This window comes from Capra hircus, chromosome 21 (genome assembly GCF_001704415.2).
Source record: "Capra hircus breed San Clemente chromosome 21, ASM170441v1, whole genome shotgun sequence".
Taxonomy (NCBI): Eukaryota; Metazoa; Chordata; class Mammalia; order Artiodactyla; family Bovidae; genus Capra; species Capra hircus.
The window spans coordinates 54,319,152-54,339,649 of record NC_030828.1 but is presented as its reverse complement, the minus strand read 5'-3'; the positions used below and the strand labels follow the sequence as shown (position 1 = coordinate 54,339,649).

At 33.6% G+C, this 20,498-nt stretch overlaps 1 protein-coding gene across 4 annotated transcripts in view; it reads right to left on the bottom strand.

Moving 5' to 3' along the window:
• PRPF39 (pre-mRNA processing factor 39) overlaps window positions 1-20,498 on the bottom strand; it is a 34,635-nt gene that overhangs the window by 5,858 nt on the left and 8,279 nt on the right. The window contains exons 2-13 of one of the 4 annotated variants that reach the window (XM_018066228.1): window positions 15,081-15,427; window positions 14,077-14,202; window positions 13,824-13,892; window positions 13,558-13,720; window positions 13,311-13,429; window positions 10,119-10,286; window positions 5,287-5,452; window positions 4,761-4,868; window positions 3,222-3,386; window positions 2,783-2,909; window positions 2,143-2,411; window positions 1,132-1,316 (exon numbers count right to left, since the gene is read on the bottom strand). In XM_018066228.1, the coding sequence (XP_017921717.1) occupies window positions 1,132-1,316; window positions 2,143-2,411; window positions 2,783-2,909; window positions 3,222-3,386; window positions 4,761-4,868; window positions 5,287-5,452; window positions 10,119-10,286; window positions 13,311-13,429; window positions 13,558-13,644 (1,394 nt within the window). In that variant the 5' untranslated portion in view covers window positions 13,645-13,720; window positions 13,824-13,892; window positions 14,077-14,202; window positions 15,081-15,427. Of the gene's footprint in view, window positions 1-1,131; window positions 1,317-2,142; window positions 2,412-2,782; window positions 2,910-3,221; window positions 3,387-4,760; window positions 4,869-5,286; window positions 5,453-10,118; window positions 10,287-13,310; window positions 13,430-13,557; window positions 14,203-15,080; window positions 15,428-20,498 lie in introns of those variants that run through there. The other 3 variants (XM_018066226.1, XM_018066227.1, XM_005695287.3) reach the window with 3 other exon arrangements.

The window sequence follows — 20,498 nt, the reverse complement described above, 5'->3', positions numbered from 1 at the left end:
AATGAAATCCCACCTCTTCTCTGAAAGTTGCCAAATCGCTTCTATTCCAAAGAGATCACAGCCTTCTTAATAGTTATACACTACCTCACATACATACATGTATCACCACACCATCCACTGAGATTAAAAGATGGAATTACATATGCCATTTCTTTTGTATACTTTCTTCAGTGCAAAACAAAAAAAACACATATAGTATCTTCTCAACTACCACATAAGGTGGTTAAGAACACAGGCCCTGAAGTAGGTTATAATCCCAGCTGCACAAAGTAATAGCCAAGCGACCTTGGAAAAACTGCCTAATTTCTCTTTAGCCTCTTTGTCTATAAAGAGAACAGTACCTCTTCCCCTCATTATAGACTGTCAACATGTTTTGCATTAGGTAATTATAAAACATTTAATATGCCAAGCACATATATACAACTATATTAAAAGGTAACTCATGTTAAATGTTTTTAGTTTAATTAAAATCTTACTCAGCCATCAAAATGTTTACATACTTGCTTAACAGGAATTAGGGTATTTCTATTAGGGTATTTCTATACTAGAATCAGGTAAGAAAGGAATGATAGCAATGTTCTCATCAGTATTTCTACTCTCTAATTTGCAAATTCAAATCTTAAACTTTTACTTTTCCCTAGGGGGAACTCTTACCACCCTTATCTTTTAGCTTTTTACAATGCATGGAAATTAGGTCATTAGGCATGATTTTGGCACCACACTCACTCTTCTCCAATCTGAGACTGCATTCCTATTTCAGATTAACCACACACAGCCTTGGTGACCTATATATTAAATGTTTCTGTGTTTCAGGGTTCACTCCTTCACTCACTTCCTTTCTCACAGAATTCCTGCTTCCTGCCTTCTCTCATCTGCTCACTGTTTAAAACCACCACGATAAGATTCTGAAAATAGTTCTGAAGGAAAGACAAACCATACGTCCTCTTAAGCACATGAATGTTTGCAAAATTGAATTTACCCCCATATATACCTAAAGAAAAAAGGAACCTAAGAAACATTTAAAATTTAACAATATACTACTTTGTACTCTTCATCAAAGTCCCATCCAAAATAATCAATGTTCTTTTACTATTCAAATAGATAATATATAATATATAATTAAGATCTTACTTATTAACATCTGAACCAAAATCTTCAAGAAATTCCACTTTTCTCTGAGAAAATGTAATTCTCATTTTAATAGGTAATGAACCATGTATAGCTTTGTCAAAACAATTTAGGATATTGTCTTCATTTTGTTTGAGGTCACCACTATATTCCATTTCAAGTAAATTGAGGTATAACTTTGTGTTCTCCTGTGTAAAAAGCAGTACCAATTAATCATATATTTCTAAGATATTCTGATTAGACCACAGATATTTAAAATGCCTTAATTTTCATGTCTCAACTTGAAAAATTCAATATTGAAAATTTATTAAATGTAACTCATGTTAAGTATTTTCAACATACATATTAACAGGTAAAAAAAACCTCACACACACATTGGTAGATAGAATCTTCTAAACTATGCACATTGTTAAATGCCAATAAATTAAAATCGTGCCCCAGTAATCTAAATCTTCACAACCACAGATAATCATCCTCAACTGCAGCTAGAAGCAAACCTGTTATAAACTTGGGTCCTAAACAGACACGGTATTTGCTGAAAATCTAAAAACTGAGAAATTTCCCAGGCACTATCTTTTGGCATTAATTGATATATAAAAGGAAATACTTATATATACTTTATATAAGAGGAGAATAATCTCACTGCTACATGTGCTACAATGTAGGCAATTGCGATGCCTTTGTTTACAGTTTCTCCCAGGCCCTCTAATCTACTTAATAACTGCTAAGTTTTCCATAAAATTTCTGAATGTGGAGAAAATGGAAAATGTCACAATATTAGCCATACTTTTAATCCAATAATGTTAATTTTCTCAATGTTTTAATGCATAATAATGTGAAAATTTTTTGAAAGAACGGCAACATCAGTTTAGAGGGACTGTTGTCTTCACTTAGTAATAAAATATATTACATACAGACCAAATCTTTCATCATAGTTGCCAAAACGAAAAACAACCAAGAAAGACCTTTTTTTTTTTTTAATGGAATATACTCTAAAAAAACACAAATACATACTTTGTCTCTTTCAATAGCTTCCAAAAGCACCTTTCTTGATTTTGGAAGGTTTTTTTGTATTTTGAAAAGATGTCGGGCTAGTTTGATAGCATAAAATGATGATTCATTATTTGATTTGGCATTCTTAATGGCTTCCTGAAGCAAACGTTCAGCTTCTTCCATATTTCCATGACGTCGTTCTAGACTTACTCTTCTCAAACGAACCATTGCCAATCCTAGAACACATTCTTCAAATGTTCTCAAGATATTCCTGGCTTCATTAATATTACCTAGAAATAGTAATTAAATGTTTATACTTTTGATTCAACTTAGGAAATATCCTTTATGCCAAGTATTGGCAAATAGCAGCCCACAGCCTAAATCCAGCCATCTGATCATTTTTTTGTTTTTAATGGAAGATAGCCATGCTCATTTGTCTATGTATTTTCTATGGCTATTTTGAGGCTACCATGGCAGAGTTGTTAGGAAAGAGACCATATGGCCTGCAAAGCCAAAACATTTACTATCTGGCCCTTTATAGAGAACAAGAAAAAAGTTTACCTGACCTTTGCTTTACACCAGTTCCCAAGACTCAATCCCTGTATCTTTATCCCAAAGTAACTTAAATCCCAAAATATCAACTGAATTTCTTCATTCTTACCCTGCTGTTCCTCAAAAGCTGCCCAAAGCATATGCACCATGGGTTTCTTTGGGAGATGAATAGTGCAAGCTCTGCTGAAGACATGCCTCACTCCTTCAATGCTATGATTTTCCATGTACTTGGCATACTACATACAGAAACAGAGGAAATACTGAATAATTTACAGTTGAACAAGGCATTAAATATGTGACAGAACGATAAAATTCTATTTTTAAACCCATTCAGCACCTTTATTGAACCACTAGACTAGTTTCTGTAAGGAAGGACGGAGAGGCAACGAGGTTGGCATATGCAGCAGTCAAATCTGGTTGCAAGCAGACCATCTCCTAATGCAACAGATATAGTTATATGAACAACATTCAACAGAAGTACAAAAAAGGTTAGTCACTAGATCAATGTTCATAATATATTCAAGTTTCAGACCGTATAAGTTTCTTACCTTAATCCAAAACTCCTCATAGAGGGCACAGGATATGACGCATCTCTCAAAGAGGACTACAACTCGTTCATGAGTCCCGTTTTCAATTTCAAACTCTAAGTATTCTTTCCAGTTTTTCAGTTGTGCCTTTTCCAATGGTTTCACATGAAAATAAGGTCTTTTAATCTGGAATAAAAACATGGCATAACAATGAAAGTAAGCCACCACCAAAACATGCATTACTACAGTAATGCAAATTGTTTAAATTATAAATATAATAATGAACCAGAAAATTGTAATCACCACATCTCAAGATTAAAAAGACTTTTAAAGTTAAAATCCCTTTAATTACTTAGGTTTTATAAACTGAAAGAATAAAATTATTTTCTAATTATCCAATCATTTTAACAGAACTATACAATTTTATGTTCAGAAAATTTTATTCTTTGCTGAGTATTTTAGAACTGAACAATTATACACAGTAATGGAAAGCAGATCAGTGTCCATCACAGATGAATGGATAAAGGTGATGTGGTACACACACACACACACACACGCACGCACGCACCCCACCCAATGGAATACTATATCCAGCCCCAATGGAACAGTACTCAGCCATAAAAGAAGAATGAAATAATGCCATTTTCTGCAACACAGAGGCAACTAGACTATCATACTTAGTGAAGTAAGTCAGAATGATAAAGACAAATACTACGTCCTATCACCTGTATGTGGAATCTAAAACAAAAAAAAAGTAAGTACTGAAAAAAAAAAAAAGAGTAAGGTAAATAAGCAGTTTCCTGGGGCTAAGAGTCAGGTGGTTACTGACTTGAAAAGGAGCCATCGGGGACCTTTTGAGGTGACAGGATAGTCCTATATGCTAACTGTTGTGATAATCAACAATGCTTGTCAAATGTCATTTTACTAGCCAATCACACACACACAAAAAACACATACTACATGATTCCATTCACATAAAATCCAGAACAGGGAAATCTATAAGAATTGAAAGTAGGTTAGTGGTACCTTGGAGTTGGTAGTAGGGAGGAGTAAGCAGATGAGGGGTAAAAGCTAAAGAGTTTTTTAAGAATGATGAAAATGTCCTAAAATTAACATTAATTAAAATGTTCTAAAATTAACTGTACATACATATGTGTGAATATATTAACTACTAAAGTGTACACTTTAAGTATATGGCATGTGAATTACATCTCAATAAAATGTATAAAGAAATAAAAGCCTTCATTTTACTCTACTTAAAATAGGTACATTTTGTTATATTACCTAAAATGACTCAATGAAGTTGATTTTAGAAACTGAATTAGAATAAAATGGTTCAGAATTAACAGGTAACTTGAAATCCAAATAAATCTGAATTTAATATTTCTAAAGTTGACAATGGAAAATTGATAATGGCAGCCATAAATGCAACAAACATTACTTAAATAAGCAAAAATAAAAAGCAGAGACATCACCCAAAACTAAAAGAAAAATACATTATTCCTATCTGTATTTTGAAACCTATTAATGACGACAACAACAAAAAAGCAGAACACTTACACCTTCTTCAAATGTCCACCTTTTACTGACTTCATGTTCATTATAATTAAACATTTCTTGATGAATTTCAATGATTCGATGTCTCATATTTTCTATTTCTGTAATAAGCTTGGGAAGAAAAAAAATTTAAACATGTAAGTTATATACTAAAATTTTAAAATATCACTGTTTACATTTAAGTATTATCCACACTTTAATCTTAGTGATGGGTGCCTGTTATCAATTATGTGCAAAGTACAATTAACGATACTGAAATTAGTAAGATTTATATGCCTTAAAAAAAAGAACAAGTCCCGTACATCACAACAGAGGTGAATTATCCTTTTACACTAGTTTCAGGTGTCTCTTAGTAAAACAGATCATCAGCTTTAAATCTATATTTAAACCACACTAGCTAAAGAATTCCTACCTACCTTAATTAGAAATTAATTTTATAAGAGCTACAAATCATACCACACATTCAGTCAAGGGACATAAAGTCTATAGTTTCTCACACATGGAAATTTTTTTTAGTAAGTCTGGTTACCTTTGCTGGATCAGTTATGTCTTCTATTCCTGATGGCAGATCATCACCAGGAGGACCATCATCACCACTATGTCCATTTACAGAAGCTAATTCCCTTCGCAGCTGAATAAACTGTTCACCAGTTAGAAGATCTCTTGGCAAATTATTCTGAACATGGTCTTTAAATCTAATGGAAGACAATAAAAATACGAGCTCTATATATGAAGCGCAACTTTAGATCCCACATTATATTTCTACTTACACATTATTCTTTCAAAGGAACTCTGACTTAAACCAAAAACCAACCAACCAACCAACCCCACACCTTTTTTCCTCCTTTTCTATAGTAATAACCTACCACTTGATAAAACAATCTACAGACATCTTCATTTCCTTCCTGCCTTTGCAATGGAATGATGAAGGCAAGTCATACACTGAAATCCTACTTTTGTCCATTACTAATTATTTGACTAAAAGGAAGTTTATCCTTTCTCTAATGTTAGTTTTCTCATCTGTAAATTTAAATATAGCAATCCATATCTAAATAATAAATGATTAGTTATAAATCTTCAACAAATTTTGCAGTTCCTTTGGAACTTACCTCCCAATTACTCCTGAATTCATGTGTCTATGTCAAATACTCCAACGAAACTGCCCTATTTAAAGTCACCAAGTACCCTATATAAGAAAAATTAAATGGATACTTGTTGGCTCTGAGTTACTACCTTCCTGGTTTTCCTCCAAGTCTGCTCCTTGATCTCCTTTGAGGGGTACCCCCTCCAGTCTGCCCCTAAATACTAGTATGCCCAAGGATTCTGCTCTGCATTTAGTTGTCAAATGTTTTTATATACTTTCTGGTCAATCTTATTAATATAGCTTGAAATAACAAGCATATTATAATGACTTTTACAACTCTAGCTTAAGCCTAAAGTGGAAAAAAATGTTATTCGCTCAGTTGGGATCTTTGTGTATCCGACTTTTTGTGACTGTAGCCCATCAGGCTCCTCTGTCCATGGAATTTTCCAGGCAAGAATACTGTAGTGGGAAGCCATTCCCTTTTCCACGGGATCTTCCCAACTCAGGGATCAAACCTGGGTCTCCTACATTGCAGGCAGATTCTTTACCATTTGGGCCATCAGGAAAGCCCAAACCTTTCCCCTAAATTTCAGATTCACTTGCCAACACTCTGCATAAAGAAATACAAATTTTAAGCAAAGATTGTTTTGAAAAACATGTAATTTCATTTATCTACACATACTAGTTTATACACACACACACACAAATTTTAATCAAAAACACAAAGCTGAGGAGCTAAAATATCTATACCATCTTAAATTGGAACCTTATATACAACATGTCTTCAAGTGTGTCACTTTCATCCACAAATCAACACCCTCAGGCATTTCTAATCTTGATATTGTCAACTGCTAAGTTTCCCAATTTCTTTCACCTACCTGATTTCTTACATTCCATGGATACCAGGTCCAATTTAGTCTGCCTTCTAAATATGGCCCCATGCCCTCATTATTTACCAAAATAAACAAACCTGTGTCCTGATCTTGCTTCCTCCCACTCCCACCTCAATACTGCTGTCATAAATGTTATTAAAAAAAAACACAAAAAATATTAAACAGGATCATATCCCATCCTCATCCCCCAAATCACTTCAACGTTTATTACCCTGCATTCAGACTAAAATCCAGTCTCCATGAAGTCTTTTATATTCTTACCTAGCCTCTGACCCAGGCCTGCATCTTCCACCTAATTCTCAGAGATGGTTGTACATGTACCATAACTTATGGATTTCCCCCAAAGTTTTTTATAACTAATTTAGGCTACTGACACCTAGATTTTCATGGATTTTAAAACTTCCATAGAGACCACCCTGGCAGTCCATGGGTTAAAACTCTGCACTTCTAATGCAGGGGCCATAGGTTTGATCCCTGGTCAGAGAACTAAGATGCTGCATGCCACAAGGTACGGCAAAAAAAACTTTTACAAACATATGCAAATAACATTGGAAATTAATTTAAATTTTGCAAAATCAATGAATATAGAGGCTTAACTTGATATATTTTATCACCAGCAGGAAAAAAATATAGATCGCCTTATTTAAAAAAATTTTAAATGAGGAAGTAACTCTCAAATGTGTAGTATGAAAATAAACATTTAATTCTCATGTTAACATTAAAAATTGTCAAGATATAAACTTGAAATAAGGTAAAACTGAAAATAAACTTTAAAACAGTTGCCATGTTATATTAGAAACTTCTTTCATATGGTGATAACATATGCATAATACTTTTTCATTAGCTTCTTCTACTATAAAGCTAATTTATTCAATCTATTAATAGAATGGCTGAGTGCCTAATACATATGGAACTGTTTCCCTATGTATTAAGGATGAGTATTTTTCAGTCACTAAGTTGTGTCTGACTCTTTGTGACCCCATGCACTGCAGCACACCAGGCTTCCCTATCCTTCACTATCTCTTGAAGCTTGCTCATATTCATGTCCACTGAGTCAGTGATGCCATCCCAACCATCTCATCCTCTGCCTCCCCCTTCTCCTCCTGCCCTCAATCCTTCCCAGCACTAGGGGTTTTTCCAATGATAAAAAGAAAAAGCCTCTTAAAATGACAGACATGTAGAGGATACAGGAGACATAAATTCAAAGGAGTGATACAGGAGACATAAATTCAAAGGAGTGTTATTAGTGCTAAGAAAAATGAAATAAATGTAGGTAGAGTGCTGGTACAAATGATCAAAGAGTTCTGTTTAGGTGAACTGCAGAAAGTGTCATAGAGAAAACATTAAGCTATATGGGTCCTAAGGAATGAGTTCACCAGATAAATGATAAGTGGAAAAGGTATTACAATCATAAAAGTATAAATCAACATTGCCTGTTGGGAAATTATCAGCGCTTAGGTTTGTCTAAGAGCTTATGAACTACCAGGGACTGAGCCTGAGGAGTTAGATCATACCACACTAGGGGGATGTTAAATTAGATGTTTTCTTAGAGATAATGTTCAGTGTATATCCAATATACAAGCCTACACAATAGAAGTATTTGTATTACAGCACTCAGAATACTTCTTTTAGAACATGCTTCCTCTTCTACACTTATGAGTAACTTAAGGGCCAAGTCAAGGCACACATTTCTACAGGCCTTTATTCCTTCAAATTAAATGCATATCATCAGGTACACAGCAAGTGCTAAATAAATTAAACAGGGGAAGTATATTTGACAGAAGAAACCATTTCAGCAGTTCTTAAAGCAGTTAGTCAAGGGAATTAGTTTATTTATATAAACTATAAGATTTACTGATACAAATATTATTTATCAGTCTGGGATACTCATAAGGAAAGTGGTTCTCATTAAGTGAAAAAGACTAGATTAAAAAGTAGTATGTAAAACGCAACCCACTAAATCTCTATTGTAAGTATACATGCATTTTAAAAACCCAGTGAAATATTCATTAAAAAAAAAAAAAAAAGATTTAGAAAACTACACCAAGAATTTGGGGCCACACTGTCTAGGTTCCCATCAGCTTCCAAGCACTTACTAACTCTGTGATCTTATGCAAATATTTTAATTTTTCTTTACCTCTACTTTCATAAAATGTAGAAAGTAACAGTATGATACCTCCATGGTTTATTGTGAGGATTAAAAGTTATAAGGCACTCAGAATACTGTCTGCATAACTGCTTCTTAGTCTTTTTTCTCATTCACCAACAATAAAACTATAATCATAGATTTTACCTATGCTTTAGATTTTCTATACTTTAGATTGATTTATAAAAGGAACCTGCTTTGTCCCAGAAGACTTTTAAAATCTTTTTTAAAGGTTTAAAAAAAAAATTAAAACTATTTAAGTTTTAAAATTTGACCAAGAATTTCCAGATGCCAATCCTTGTGTTAATCTCTTTCAGCAAGTATCTCCCTAGGTCATTTATACCGTAGAAACCTGCACACCTCCTCTAAATTTCATGGAAAAAAAAAAAAAAGAGAGAGAGAAATGGCACATTCAGACCCACATTTCCTATTTCTAATGTGGGTCTGCAGAGATTTAGCAAACTGATCCACAGTTATCTACAAATGCTTCATGAAGTTTTCTACTTTTTAGTAAAGAAAATTTCAAAAAATCACTTACTTAAAAAGTACCTAAGTTTACAGGTTCTACCACAATCCTAGTTATAAAAATTATGACAAAAATGTGTAGACAATATGGCAGGTAAGAAGAGCAAACATTTATCAACACAGTCCTCATACTTTCTTGTTCAGAAAGACTGAGTCTATATCAGTGGGATACTTGAACACATCAGAAACAGAACATGCAAATCACAGTACACAGAAATAGTTGTTTTATACAGCACTCATTAAAATGAAATGATAATTTTTGATTGTTTGAATATAAACAGGACTTAACTACAAAAAATATGTTCTTCACTGTTTTGGACGTAAGATGCTATATGAATGACAAGAATGTACCTTGAGTAAATTATTACATTTCAAACAAGCTTCTATTATGTGCTATATACTGAGTTAACCATAAGAATAATAAAGCTTATTTTCACTACTCTGAAATATCCTAGACAGAAGAGAAAAGTCCTTCTGTTTCCTCATCTATAAAACAGATCAAGGGAACCTTATATCTAAAACCAGTGAAGTTCATAAACTATATTGAAAATGTCAAAATTTTAAACTGTATAAAAATTGTGATTATTGAGCACAATAAATTTGTTTGCATCTAATAGAATCTTACATTTCAAGAGAATAATTATTCTCAATATTAGAAATTAATTACCTGAGTTATCACAAAAAAATTTTAATGATCTGATTTTTCCACCCACCTCTGAAAATGATGACTATATAGCTGTGTTGGAATACCAAGAATACGATCATATATAGCTGTAACCTCTCTCAGGTTTCCCTGTTCATTTTCCCAGTTTATATACATTTCCCACAGTCTGTCCGATCGGAAATCTGTTCCCGCAGCTAGAACAGCATGCTCAAACGTTCTGAAAAATTAAATTACCTCTATGTTATCTTCCCAAGATAAAATCACTTTAAATAGATTATTTCTGCATTTTGCAATATATACAAATATCAAATCAATAAGTCATACATTTGAAATTAATATAATTTACGTTAATTATACCTCATTTTTAAAAACAAAATATTTCTAAATTTTAGAAGATAATGCTAAATTCAAAATTATATGCAACTTTACAAGTACAGATTAGAAGAAGGAATAATTGACAAGTGCATATGACAGCTGCTTGAAAAAAGCGAAAATATAAAGGGAATAGATAAATGTACTTTTATGTAGCTGTATATTATTTTATATGCTATAAATTTGCAATGCAAATTATACTACAAACATGTAAGAGTGACAGAGCAGACACTAAAATACTCGTTAAACTTGAAATGTCTGTTGAACAGATTCCTCTAGGGCAAAAGACAAAGTGACAAAATTTATCTTAAGAAACAGTTTTCTGACAAAACAACTCTCCAAGGAGGGGGTCCAGCTGCCTCTTTGGGTAATGAGAAATATACATATACTTTAAAACTCAAAATTCTCTGATTCTAAAATTCCACAATTAAAGTTTACTAAAAAGTCCTTTATTTTAAAATATTTATGCTCATTTCAAGAGATTTCTGTAAGCAATTTAAATCACAGGATTTGATACCTCAATGGGATAAAATTTTAGAAACATATTTTCAAAATAAATATTATAATCAAGAGGGATTTTTAACAGTACAGAACTATACTACCTAATCTAAATTAATTCTAAATTTAGATTAATCTAAATCTAAATTAATCTAAAACTAAACAGAATCCCAATTAAAGCACTAAGAATTAGGTGGAACAGAGAAAACAAATTCTAACATTCATCTAACACATAAAAATACAAATTATTTTTCTAAAAGGATAAAGCAGCAGGTATTTTCCTGAAAGGTCTCAAAGGAAACTATGAAGCTATGGAAATTAAAGGCATGACACTGGCCCAGTATCATCAAAATGGATTAATAAAACAGCTCTCAAGAAAATAAACCCATATATTTTTGAGAATTTAGAATATGATAAAAAAGTATCAGTATTTTGAATCCATACACAAAAAAATAAGCCAATGAAGACAGACTGTTCAACAAAATGGGAGAAAAAAAAATGTTAATCTCTGATTCACAAAAGACACAAACTAAGGTTAATCTGTCTCACAAAAGGTACAAACTAAATATCAGATAAATGAAGGACAGAAAAAAAAAGTCTACAAAAAGAATTAGTAGAAAACTCAAGATTTATATACCCTTGTCAAGACAGACACAAAACTTAGAAACTAGTAAAAGACTGAAAATTGAACCACATTAAGAAAAAACCAAACACCTCTACATGATAAAAATACCTAACGGAAAAATGCTTTAAGGCCCTAAGGAAGTATTACTTTCAACTCAAAATTCTACACCCCACGGGATTCATTAATTGGGTGTTTCAGATATACAGGTTCAAATTTTTTTTTTTTCATTCCAAGCATCCTTTATCAGGAAGTTATGGAATTCACTCCTCTAAAGGTATGCAAGAACCAAGAAAGAATAGAATCTAATTAATAAACTAATAAACAGAACTTAAAAGGTAAAGACATCTCCCAGGATAATGATAAGGAAACCTGTAAACAGCTGCTATACAAAAGAACCAGAATAGAGCCACCAGTGCAGATTACAGAAGAGGGGGTCCCAGGAGGGTCTCTCCAAGGGACCAGGGTAGAATTTACAGATCTCAGAATGTAATTCTCTTTCTATAATTTTCAGATTAAGTAGAATAACACGATACATGTTTTTTTTTTTTTTTTTTTACTTTCAAAATAGCTTACATAGATAGCAATTGTAATCGTGGAAGGTGAGTATTAGTAATGACTACTGAAAGTGGCTGCTGGAAGGGGTAGAAAATTTTAAGTGTTCCAAGAAAGCCAGGCAAGTGGAAAAAGAGGCAGAGGTAAGAGAAGGGGTAATCACAAGAAAAACAAAAAGCTATGAGACCTATCCATATAGGAAAGATGAAGAATGGCAACAGGGTATAAACGAACTAAAAATTCTCATATACCCTAACAGAATGATAACGTCTACAGCTAGTGAAAGAGAAGCAGAAAGCAGTAGAGTGCTACTGCTATCAACATGTTGGAAAATAACAGAAGAAACAGCTAAAATATCTGAAGAGAGGTGGAGGGACCACTTTTTGTTACAAGTAGTTTAACATTAACTGTCTAAACTATATGCACATACTTTGATAAAAATAAAAACCAAAAATACATTTTAAATTCCTGTAATTCAAAGGACAATTCAGAAGTAAAATAATCAAATCATATAAACAGGCAATGTGAAAATGGCTTATATAGATAGCATTTGAAAAGACGGTAAACCAAGAAACCTAGAGATAGATGAATTGAGATAAGGAGGTTTTAAAAAAATATATGCCATGACTGGGAAAATGACTACCCTCATACACTATGACAGTTTAAAGCTGGTACCACTTTTAAAGGAACATTTGATAAATGTAGCTGTGTATTTCCTTGATACAAGTTCCATTTCTATAGTGCTCTACATAAATACTGACTTATACGAGATGTTCACTACAGCACTATTTCCTATAAAGATTTGGTTAAATAAAATACAGTACCTTGATACTATAAGGTTAGAAAATGGTAGGGAGAAAGTCTAGAACATTGTTAATTAAAAAAACAAAGACAAATATGTATAATAGGTATACACACATATATACGTATATCTATGTGTATCTGAAAGAATAAACACCAAGCCATTTACTATGAGGGGAGATGGACTGGAGACCTAAGGAAACAGCATATGGAATGGTGGAGGAACTTTATTATGTACATTTTTTAAGAATCCTGCGTGTAAGTTTACTAGGGTACTTTTTTATAGTGAAAAAGTATATAAATGTTATACTTTCAGTTTAGCATCGCTAAGTAGTTTTATCAATTTCAGAATATCTGACTTATTTATATCTTTAAATACTTATTTTCACATACCCTCTTACAGTACTGTTTGTCTCAGGATCACCAGGGTCCAGTGTTTCTTTTAAGAAGTTTATATAATGTATCCAAAGGTCAACACTCAGAGGTATTGCCTGAAGCCCCCGGCGATACACCTAAGAAGAAAACAACAAACTGTACTTCAAATATTTAATTATGTCTTAACAGAGAGGCAACACTGTGTTATCCGGTGAACCTTAGAAATACTAATTACTGGAATTTTGTTTAAATAATCTACCATTACCATTTGGGTGGAGGTTGGATAGAACATGGCAATGTTCTGATCCCCACGTGCAGAGTCTTGATCTTCAGAGCGCAGCAGTCCCTGCATTCTGACCGGGCTGTGTGGGCAGGCTTTGGGTTACAGACCATAGGGCACAGACCCGTTAGAGCATCAATGACAGCGTCTGACCAAAAATGCAATAAGACGTAGCAAATGTGACTGGCAAACCAACTATGTTGTTTGGAAAATGAGAAATAAATGTAAGTGAGAGAAAAGCCCTGCCCTACTTGTTAAGCTGCAGTGTAATACAGAGGCTTGCACTGCAAAGCTTGACAAACTGTAGAGGTTTAACGCACCTGCCAACAAAGAGAGAAAATATTAGCTACAAATGCCACAAGAGTGACAAATGCAAATAAAATACCCTATAAAATTGTTTGACCATAAATCGTAGGTACTGCCAGCCAAAAAAAAAGTCTTTGCTTTGTTAATATTTGGCTTACAGTACCTAATGGAGATAATTTTATTCAGTAATGTACGCACCTCATCTGATTGCTTAATGTTGTCATGTCGCTTTTCAAGGTCTGCATACTTTTTCCAATAACCATAGCAATACGGATAGTGTATGAAAAATTTGTCAAATGCTTTCCTGGCAGCCATCAAGTGATTCTGATGAAAATAAAACAAAGCGTTTAAACATCTTGAAAATTTCTGTCACAAAAGCATTTATTATTCCCTCTAATGTACAGGCATACCTCAGAAGTATTGCGGGTTTGACTTCAGATCACTGCTATAAAATGTGTATCACAATAAAGCAGGTCACGCAATTCTTTTTGTTTCCAAGTGCACATAAAGATTCTGTTTCTATTCTACTGCAGTCTAAGTACCCAATAGCATTATGTCTAAAAAGAGCAACATACATACCTTAATTTTAAAATACTTTATTGCTACAAATTGCCCAAACAATTATAAAACAGTAATATGAAATACCCCTGATCACAGATGACTATAACAAATAATAAAAAAAGTCTGAAATATGGCAAAAAATATCAAACATGTGAACAAGACAGGAAGTGAGCAAACACTGTTGGAAAAACAGCACCAACAGACCTTCTCAATGCAGGATTGCCACAAACCTTTAATTTGTGAAAAATGTAGTATCGATGAAGTTCAATAAAGTAAAGCGCAATAAAATGAGGTATGCCTGTATTATCTCAAATAAAATAAATGGCAGGCTTACAAACTATACACTCAACAGCTTTGAAACAGAAGGAGCTAATTCTGTCAAACAGCAGGGTAATATATTTTTTTAATTTTAGCAATTTTATACACACATACATACACACCAGTCTTTACAAACATTAGAATTTGATTATAATACTCTCTATAATGTACAAATGCCATGAAAGCTATTTTTTGAAACTAAAATATACATTATTTATTCAACTTAATCTGAAAATCATAAAAGAGGTAACTTCAATTACAAAATAATAAGGCTTAGTCTGATATTAGTTGTTTAATCTAATCCCATTGAAATAATTACTAACCTCCTGTTCTACATACTGAAGCAAATATACCCAGCCTGTAAAATCCTGAGGATTACTTTCTACAGTTTTCCAAAACTTTTCGTATTCTGGAGGGAAATTTGCTTCTGTTTCTGTCACTGGAAGGTCCACAGTACTTGCTATTTCATTTTCTTCTGTAGTTGTGTTCACATTAGGAGATCCATCGGGTGACTGCTCCATTTCTGTAACATTCATAATCTCCGTACTAAAATCAGCAGGCTGCTCTACCACTGCCTCTGAACTGCTGCCTATGCTGCCATTACTGGAATTTCTGTACTCATCCATGTGAGAGTTTTGCATAGCTGTTTATTTCGTCTTCAGTTAATGATCTGTGGAAACAAAGAGAAACATCTTCCAAATGTTTATTTGGCATTATCAAAGCCATCTTTTAAAAGCCTGTTAGCTATTAAAAGAATATATTAACTTGATTCTTGAGCTCTGCTGTAAGCCATACTCAGGTTTAGTAGTTTTTACATTATAAATTAAATTCTATAACATATAAATTTTCCAAAATTCTGCCACTTTATTGTTGACTGAGCAAAAACTAGTTCTTTCATCTATAAAACAACTGAATATTGTGCTAGTTCCCTAAAGAAGCAACCATATCTTGAATTCAATGCTTCTCAGCTAGCTAAGAATCTAAAATTTAATGTCTGAATTCCATCCTGCTACCAATCCTGGAAAACAGCAATATTTTTAATATCTGTCCTGGAGGCTAAAGGCAAAACTAATAAAACAAACTGTGGTAATGGACATAAATGTTCCAGAGGGAAATGCATAACATAGCTCAATGCAGATTTTTAGAAAAGAGAAGGTTAATATTGTTGAAATATATTTATAACCTTTAATTCTAGAAGATTTTATTATAGAAGACATGTATTATTTTAAAAAATTAAAGAGTGGCTTTTAAAGTGAATACACATTATTAAAAACATATTTATGAGAGAATTCCCTGCAACCCCGTGATTTAAGACTCAGTGCTCTCACTGCCGGGGCCCTGGGTTTGATCCTTGGTTGGGGAACTTAGGTCCCATAAGCCATGCAGCCAACAGAACAACGAAAAAAAGCACAAAAAACTGTACTTATGAAAGTTTTACCATCTGGATAATTACTTCGTTAAATCTTTTAAATTAAGTTATCTTACAGTTAAAGCCATAAAATAATAAAGAATTATTATTTTTTCACAATTCACTTCATCTCTTCCACTAACAGTTTAAATGGAAACTGACTCATTAAATTATAGGGCATGTCTTTTTTAAAAATTATGGATTATTCTCAAAACTAAACAGACCATAAAACTGATTTACTCCTAAACTACACTCCGAATACATAAGTAGTTAACACAGTACAATATAATTTAAGAGAGGATTAAGGCTTTAAAGGTAGTAATTCTAACATGTATACTGTCATGTAAGAATTGAATCGCCAGTCCATGTCTGACGTAGGGTGCAGCTTGCTTGGGGCAGGTGCATGGGGATGACCCAGAGAGATGTTGTGGGGAGGGAGGTGGGAGGGGGGTTCATGTTTGGGAACGCATGTAAGAATTTAAGATTTTAAAATTTAAAAAAAAAAATAAATAAATTAATAAAAAAAAAAAAAAACTATTAATGAGAAGGTAGGAACTACTAAGCCTGTTTGGCCTGGTCAGCCTTCAAGAACCTGTAAAATTGACAAGCCAAACAGTAGATTCAGGATAGTTCCACCAGAAGGCAATTAGATATGGTAAACATAGACTATCTTATGTGTATTACATTATCTTTGCAAATAAAGACAGTATATAATCAAAAAAAAAAAAAAAATAAAGGTAGTAATTCAAAGAAAGAAATCCAAGTGACCAATATACATATGAAAGGATTGTAGCTTTACTAATAAAGATGCGAATTAAAACAATGAGATATCAAATTGGCAACAATTAAAAAGATGTCTCTGGAGGACATTCATGGAAAATATACCAAATGGGAATTGCGCATATTTTATGTTAGGTAAATAATCAGACAAAAAGCATCTGACTAAATGCCGTATCTGTACAATGAAATAATAAAAGAAATATGTGCACCTGTGTTAATATAGAAAGATATCTACTACATATATATTATATAGATAATACACACAGATCTGTAAGAATTTATACCAAATAAAATATACTAAAAATATTAGTTGGTGCTAATATTAGCCCAACTAATATTTTGGGCTGATGCTTGTTTTTGTTCAGAGTGGCAATATACCTAACCCCACATAAGGATTCAGAGAAGGCAGTGGCAACCCACTCCAGTACTCTTGCCTGGAAAATCCCATGGATGGAGGAGCCTGGTAGGTTGCAGTCCATGGGGTTGCTAAGAGTCAGACACGACTGAGCAACTTCACTTTCACTTTTCACTTTCAAGCACTGGAGAAGGAAATGGCAAACCACTCCAGTGTTCTTGCCTGGAGAATCCCAGGGACGGGGAAGCCTGGTGGGCTGCCGTCTATGGGGTCACACAGAGTCAGACATGATTGAAGCGACTTAGCAGCAGCAGCAGCATGTAAGGATTATGAGACTGAAAAAGACATCATCTGCAGAGCTCTTGTAAAGATTTTGCTTTTTTGATAAAAAGGACAGTCAGCAAATAGTGTAGGCTCTACCACTTTATTCTTACCTTGAATGTGAACATATTTGAAACAACCTATATTAACAAGGTCAAAAGAACTGGCCAGAAAAACGAAGAAATGCCAGCCCTGACATCATCAAACTGCTAACATGCCAACTATATACTGTAAGAGAAAGTAAGTCCCTATTTGCTTAAACTATTATCAATAGATGGGTTTTTCTATTACTTGCAGAAAAGTACATTCCTAACTAACCCACAAACAATGCATGAGAATGTTCATTTTTCCATCTCCCCTCGTTAGCACTAGGTATCAAGAAACTTAATTTTTTTCATCTGATTAAAATTGAATAACAGAAAGTATTACCTCATTTTGATCTGCATTTCTTTAACTACAAGGAGGCTGAATTTCTATTTTCTTTTTTTTCTTAAATGCTACTTCACATCCTCAGTCCATATTATCCATATATTCTTTGTGTGTGTATGAAGGGCATCTTTTATAAAATGCAGTATTATTATACCACATTTCAAAATGCAGTATGAAGCAAAATTTTTCCCAAAAAAAGGATAAATTTAAAATGTTAAATCAAGTGAATCTGAGGCTGAATGCCACTGAAAGAATTAGTTATAGCCAGGTAACTCTGGGAATATTTTTTTAAAAGGAGGTAGAGAAGGGGTGAAGACAAAGGGAAGTTGGGCGAGGCTGGGTGGGGACAAAAAGTTACCACTACTCGGTGCATATCCAGCAATATACTACATTCCTTGTTGAGAATACACAGACAGTTTTCATTCTAAGGCTTATGAACTAGTAGGAAAGAGATCAAAAACATGCAAAGCAATTATATAAAATTTCAAATGAAACAAGTCAAAATTTAGAGAAATCTATTGAAAACCATAGGCATCTAGCAAAACTTTATGCAACAGAATGTAATCTTCACGTTGAAAAGTGAAGTCACTCAGTCGTGTCCGACTCTTTGCAACCCCATGGACTGTAGCCTCCAGGTTCTGAGGAGCCTCTCAGTCCATGGAATTTTCCAGGCAAGAGTACTGGAGTGGGTAGAAAAGGAATGATAAATTATTTCAAAATAGGAACTAGACCACTTGACTTGACAGAACAACCTTTCTTATTAACAGACAAGAAGATGGAAATTAGGACTGGTTCCAAGACAAGGAGAAAAGTTTGATCAGAATGAAGAGGGCCTGCATTGGGAAAGTGAAAAGAAAGTAAGCAGGGTAGAACAAGAGGAATTTGAGAAAAAATAATAAACAATCAAACCTGGAAAAAACAGTTTCCTTCTACTGAACTACTGACTATCGTCATCAACTTTTCCAGGTTTACCATTTTGATCCTAGGAAAAGGCACAGAAGCTTTTCAACTTATTTTGGTCTCTTTTGTCCCCTACATCAAAGAAGACACTACTGAAGATTAATTTTCCAGACATAAATTAGTCATTATTTTGTGTTTTTTTATTTCAAAGCATACTGCCAAAACAAACAAAAAAAGACTGTTCGTTGATACAGTCTGAGTCATTTACTACCTGCCCTATTCTAATTGCATACTTAAGTGGGACATAAGTTTTTCCTGGAATCAGCAAATTTACCACACCCCTGCATCATCACAGACTATCAATTACTCCACACCCTGCAATTATAGTGTTATAAAAAGAGTTAAGACCATCAGCCTTGTCCTCAGGGAGATCATTTTTCTGATTACTTCAAAAATCACAGGACCAAAAGAAAAACACACTAAAGTTATTTTTAAATAAGTTATTCTAACATATACTTCATAATATGGCAATTACTAACTGGAAGGGATTGGGGGCAGGAGGAGAAGGGGACGACAGAGGATGAGATGGCTGGATGGCATCACCGACTTGATGAACACAAGTTTGGGTGAACTCCAGGAGTTGGTGATGGACAGGGAGGCCTGGCATGCTGCGGTTCATGGGGTCGCAGAGAGTCGGACACAACTGCGGACACTACTGAGCGACTGAACTGAACTGAACTAGTACCAGTATATTCTTAACAGCAACCATTAACTTTGAACTTGTGACATAAAATGGCAAAGGTATAAAAAAATAATTATCAAAAGGAAGAAGACAACAGTGTGGTACTAGCATAAAGATAAAACAGACCAATAGAATAAAAACATAAAGCCCAGAAATAATGTTGGACAAGGGTTACAAGATTACTCAATGGGGAAAACACAGTCTCTTAAACAAATGGTGCTGGGAAAACTGGATAGTCACATGCAAAAAAAAAAAAAAAAAAAGAAGTAAAACCCTTAACTTACAGCATATATAAAAATTAACCCCAAATGGATAGAACTCCTAGAAGAAAACACAGGGGGAAAGTTTCATGAAAGTGAACTTGGCAATGCTTTCCTGGCTATGATACCAAAAGCACAGGCAACAAAAGCAAAAATAGACAAATGGAGCTACATCAGACTAAAACTTCTGTGCGTCAAAGGACACAAGTTAAAAGGCAAATGGCCAAATAGGAGGAAATATCTGTAAATCTTATATCTAATTAGCAGTTAATACATAAAATACATAAAGAACTTCTATAACCGAACAACAAAAACTCAAAAAATGAAAAACATGATTTAAACAGACATTTCTCCAAAGAAGACACACAAATGGCCAAAACACACATGAAATCTTTTCTGGATCTGCTCAGGATCACTGATTAACATAGAAATGCAAATGGAATTCACAATATCACCTCACACCCATTAGGATAGCCACTATCAAAAAACAGATAAAACAGGAAGCAAGTTTTGGCAAGAATGAGGTGAAACTGGAACCTCTGTGCA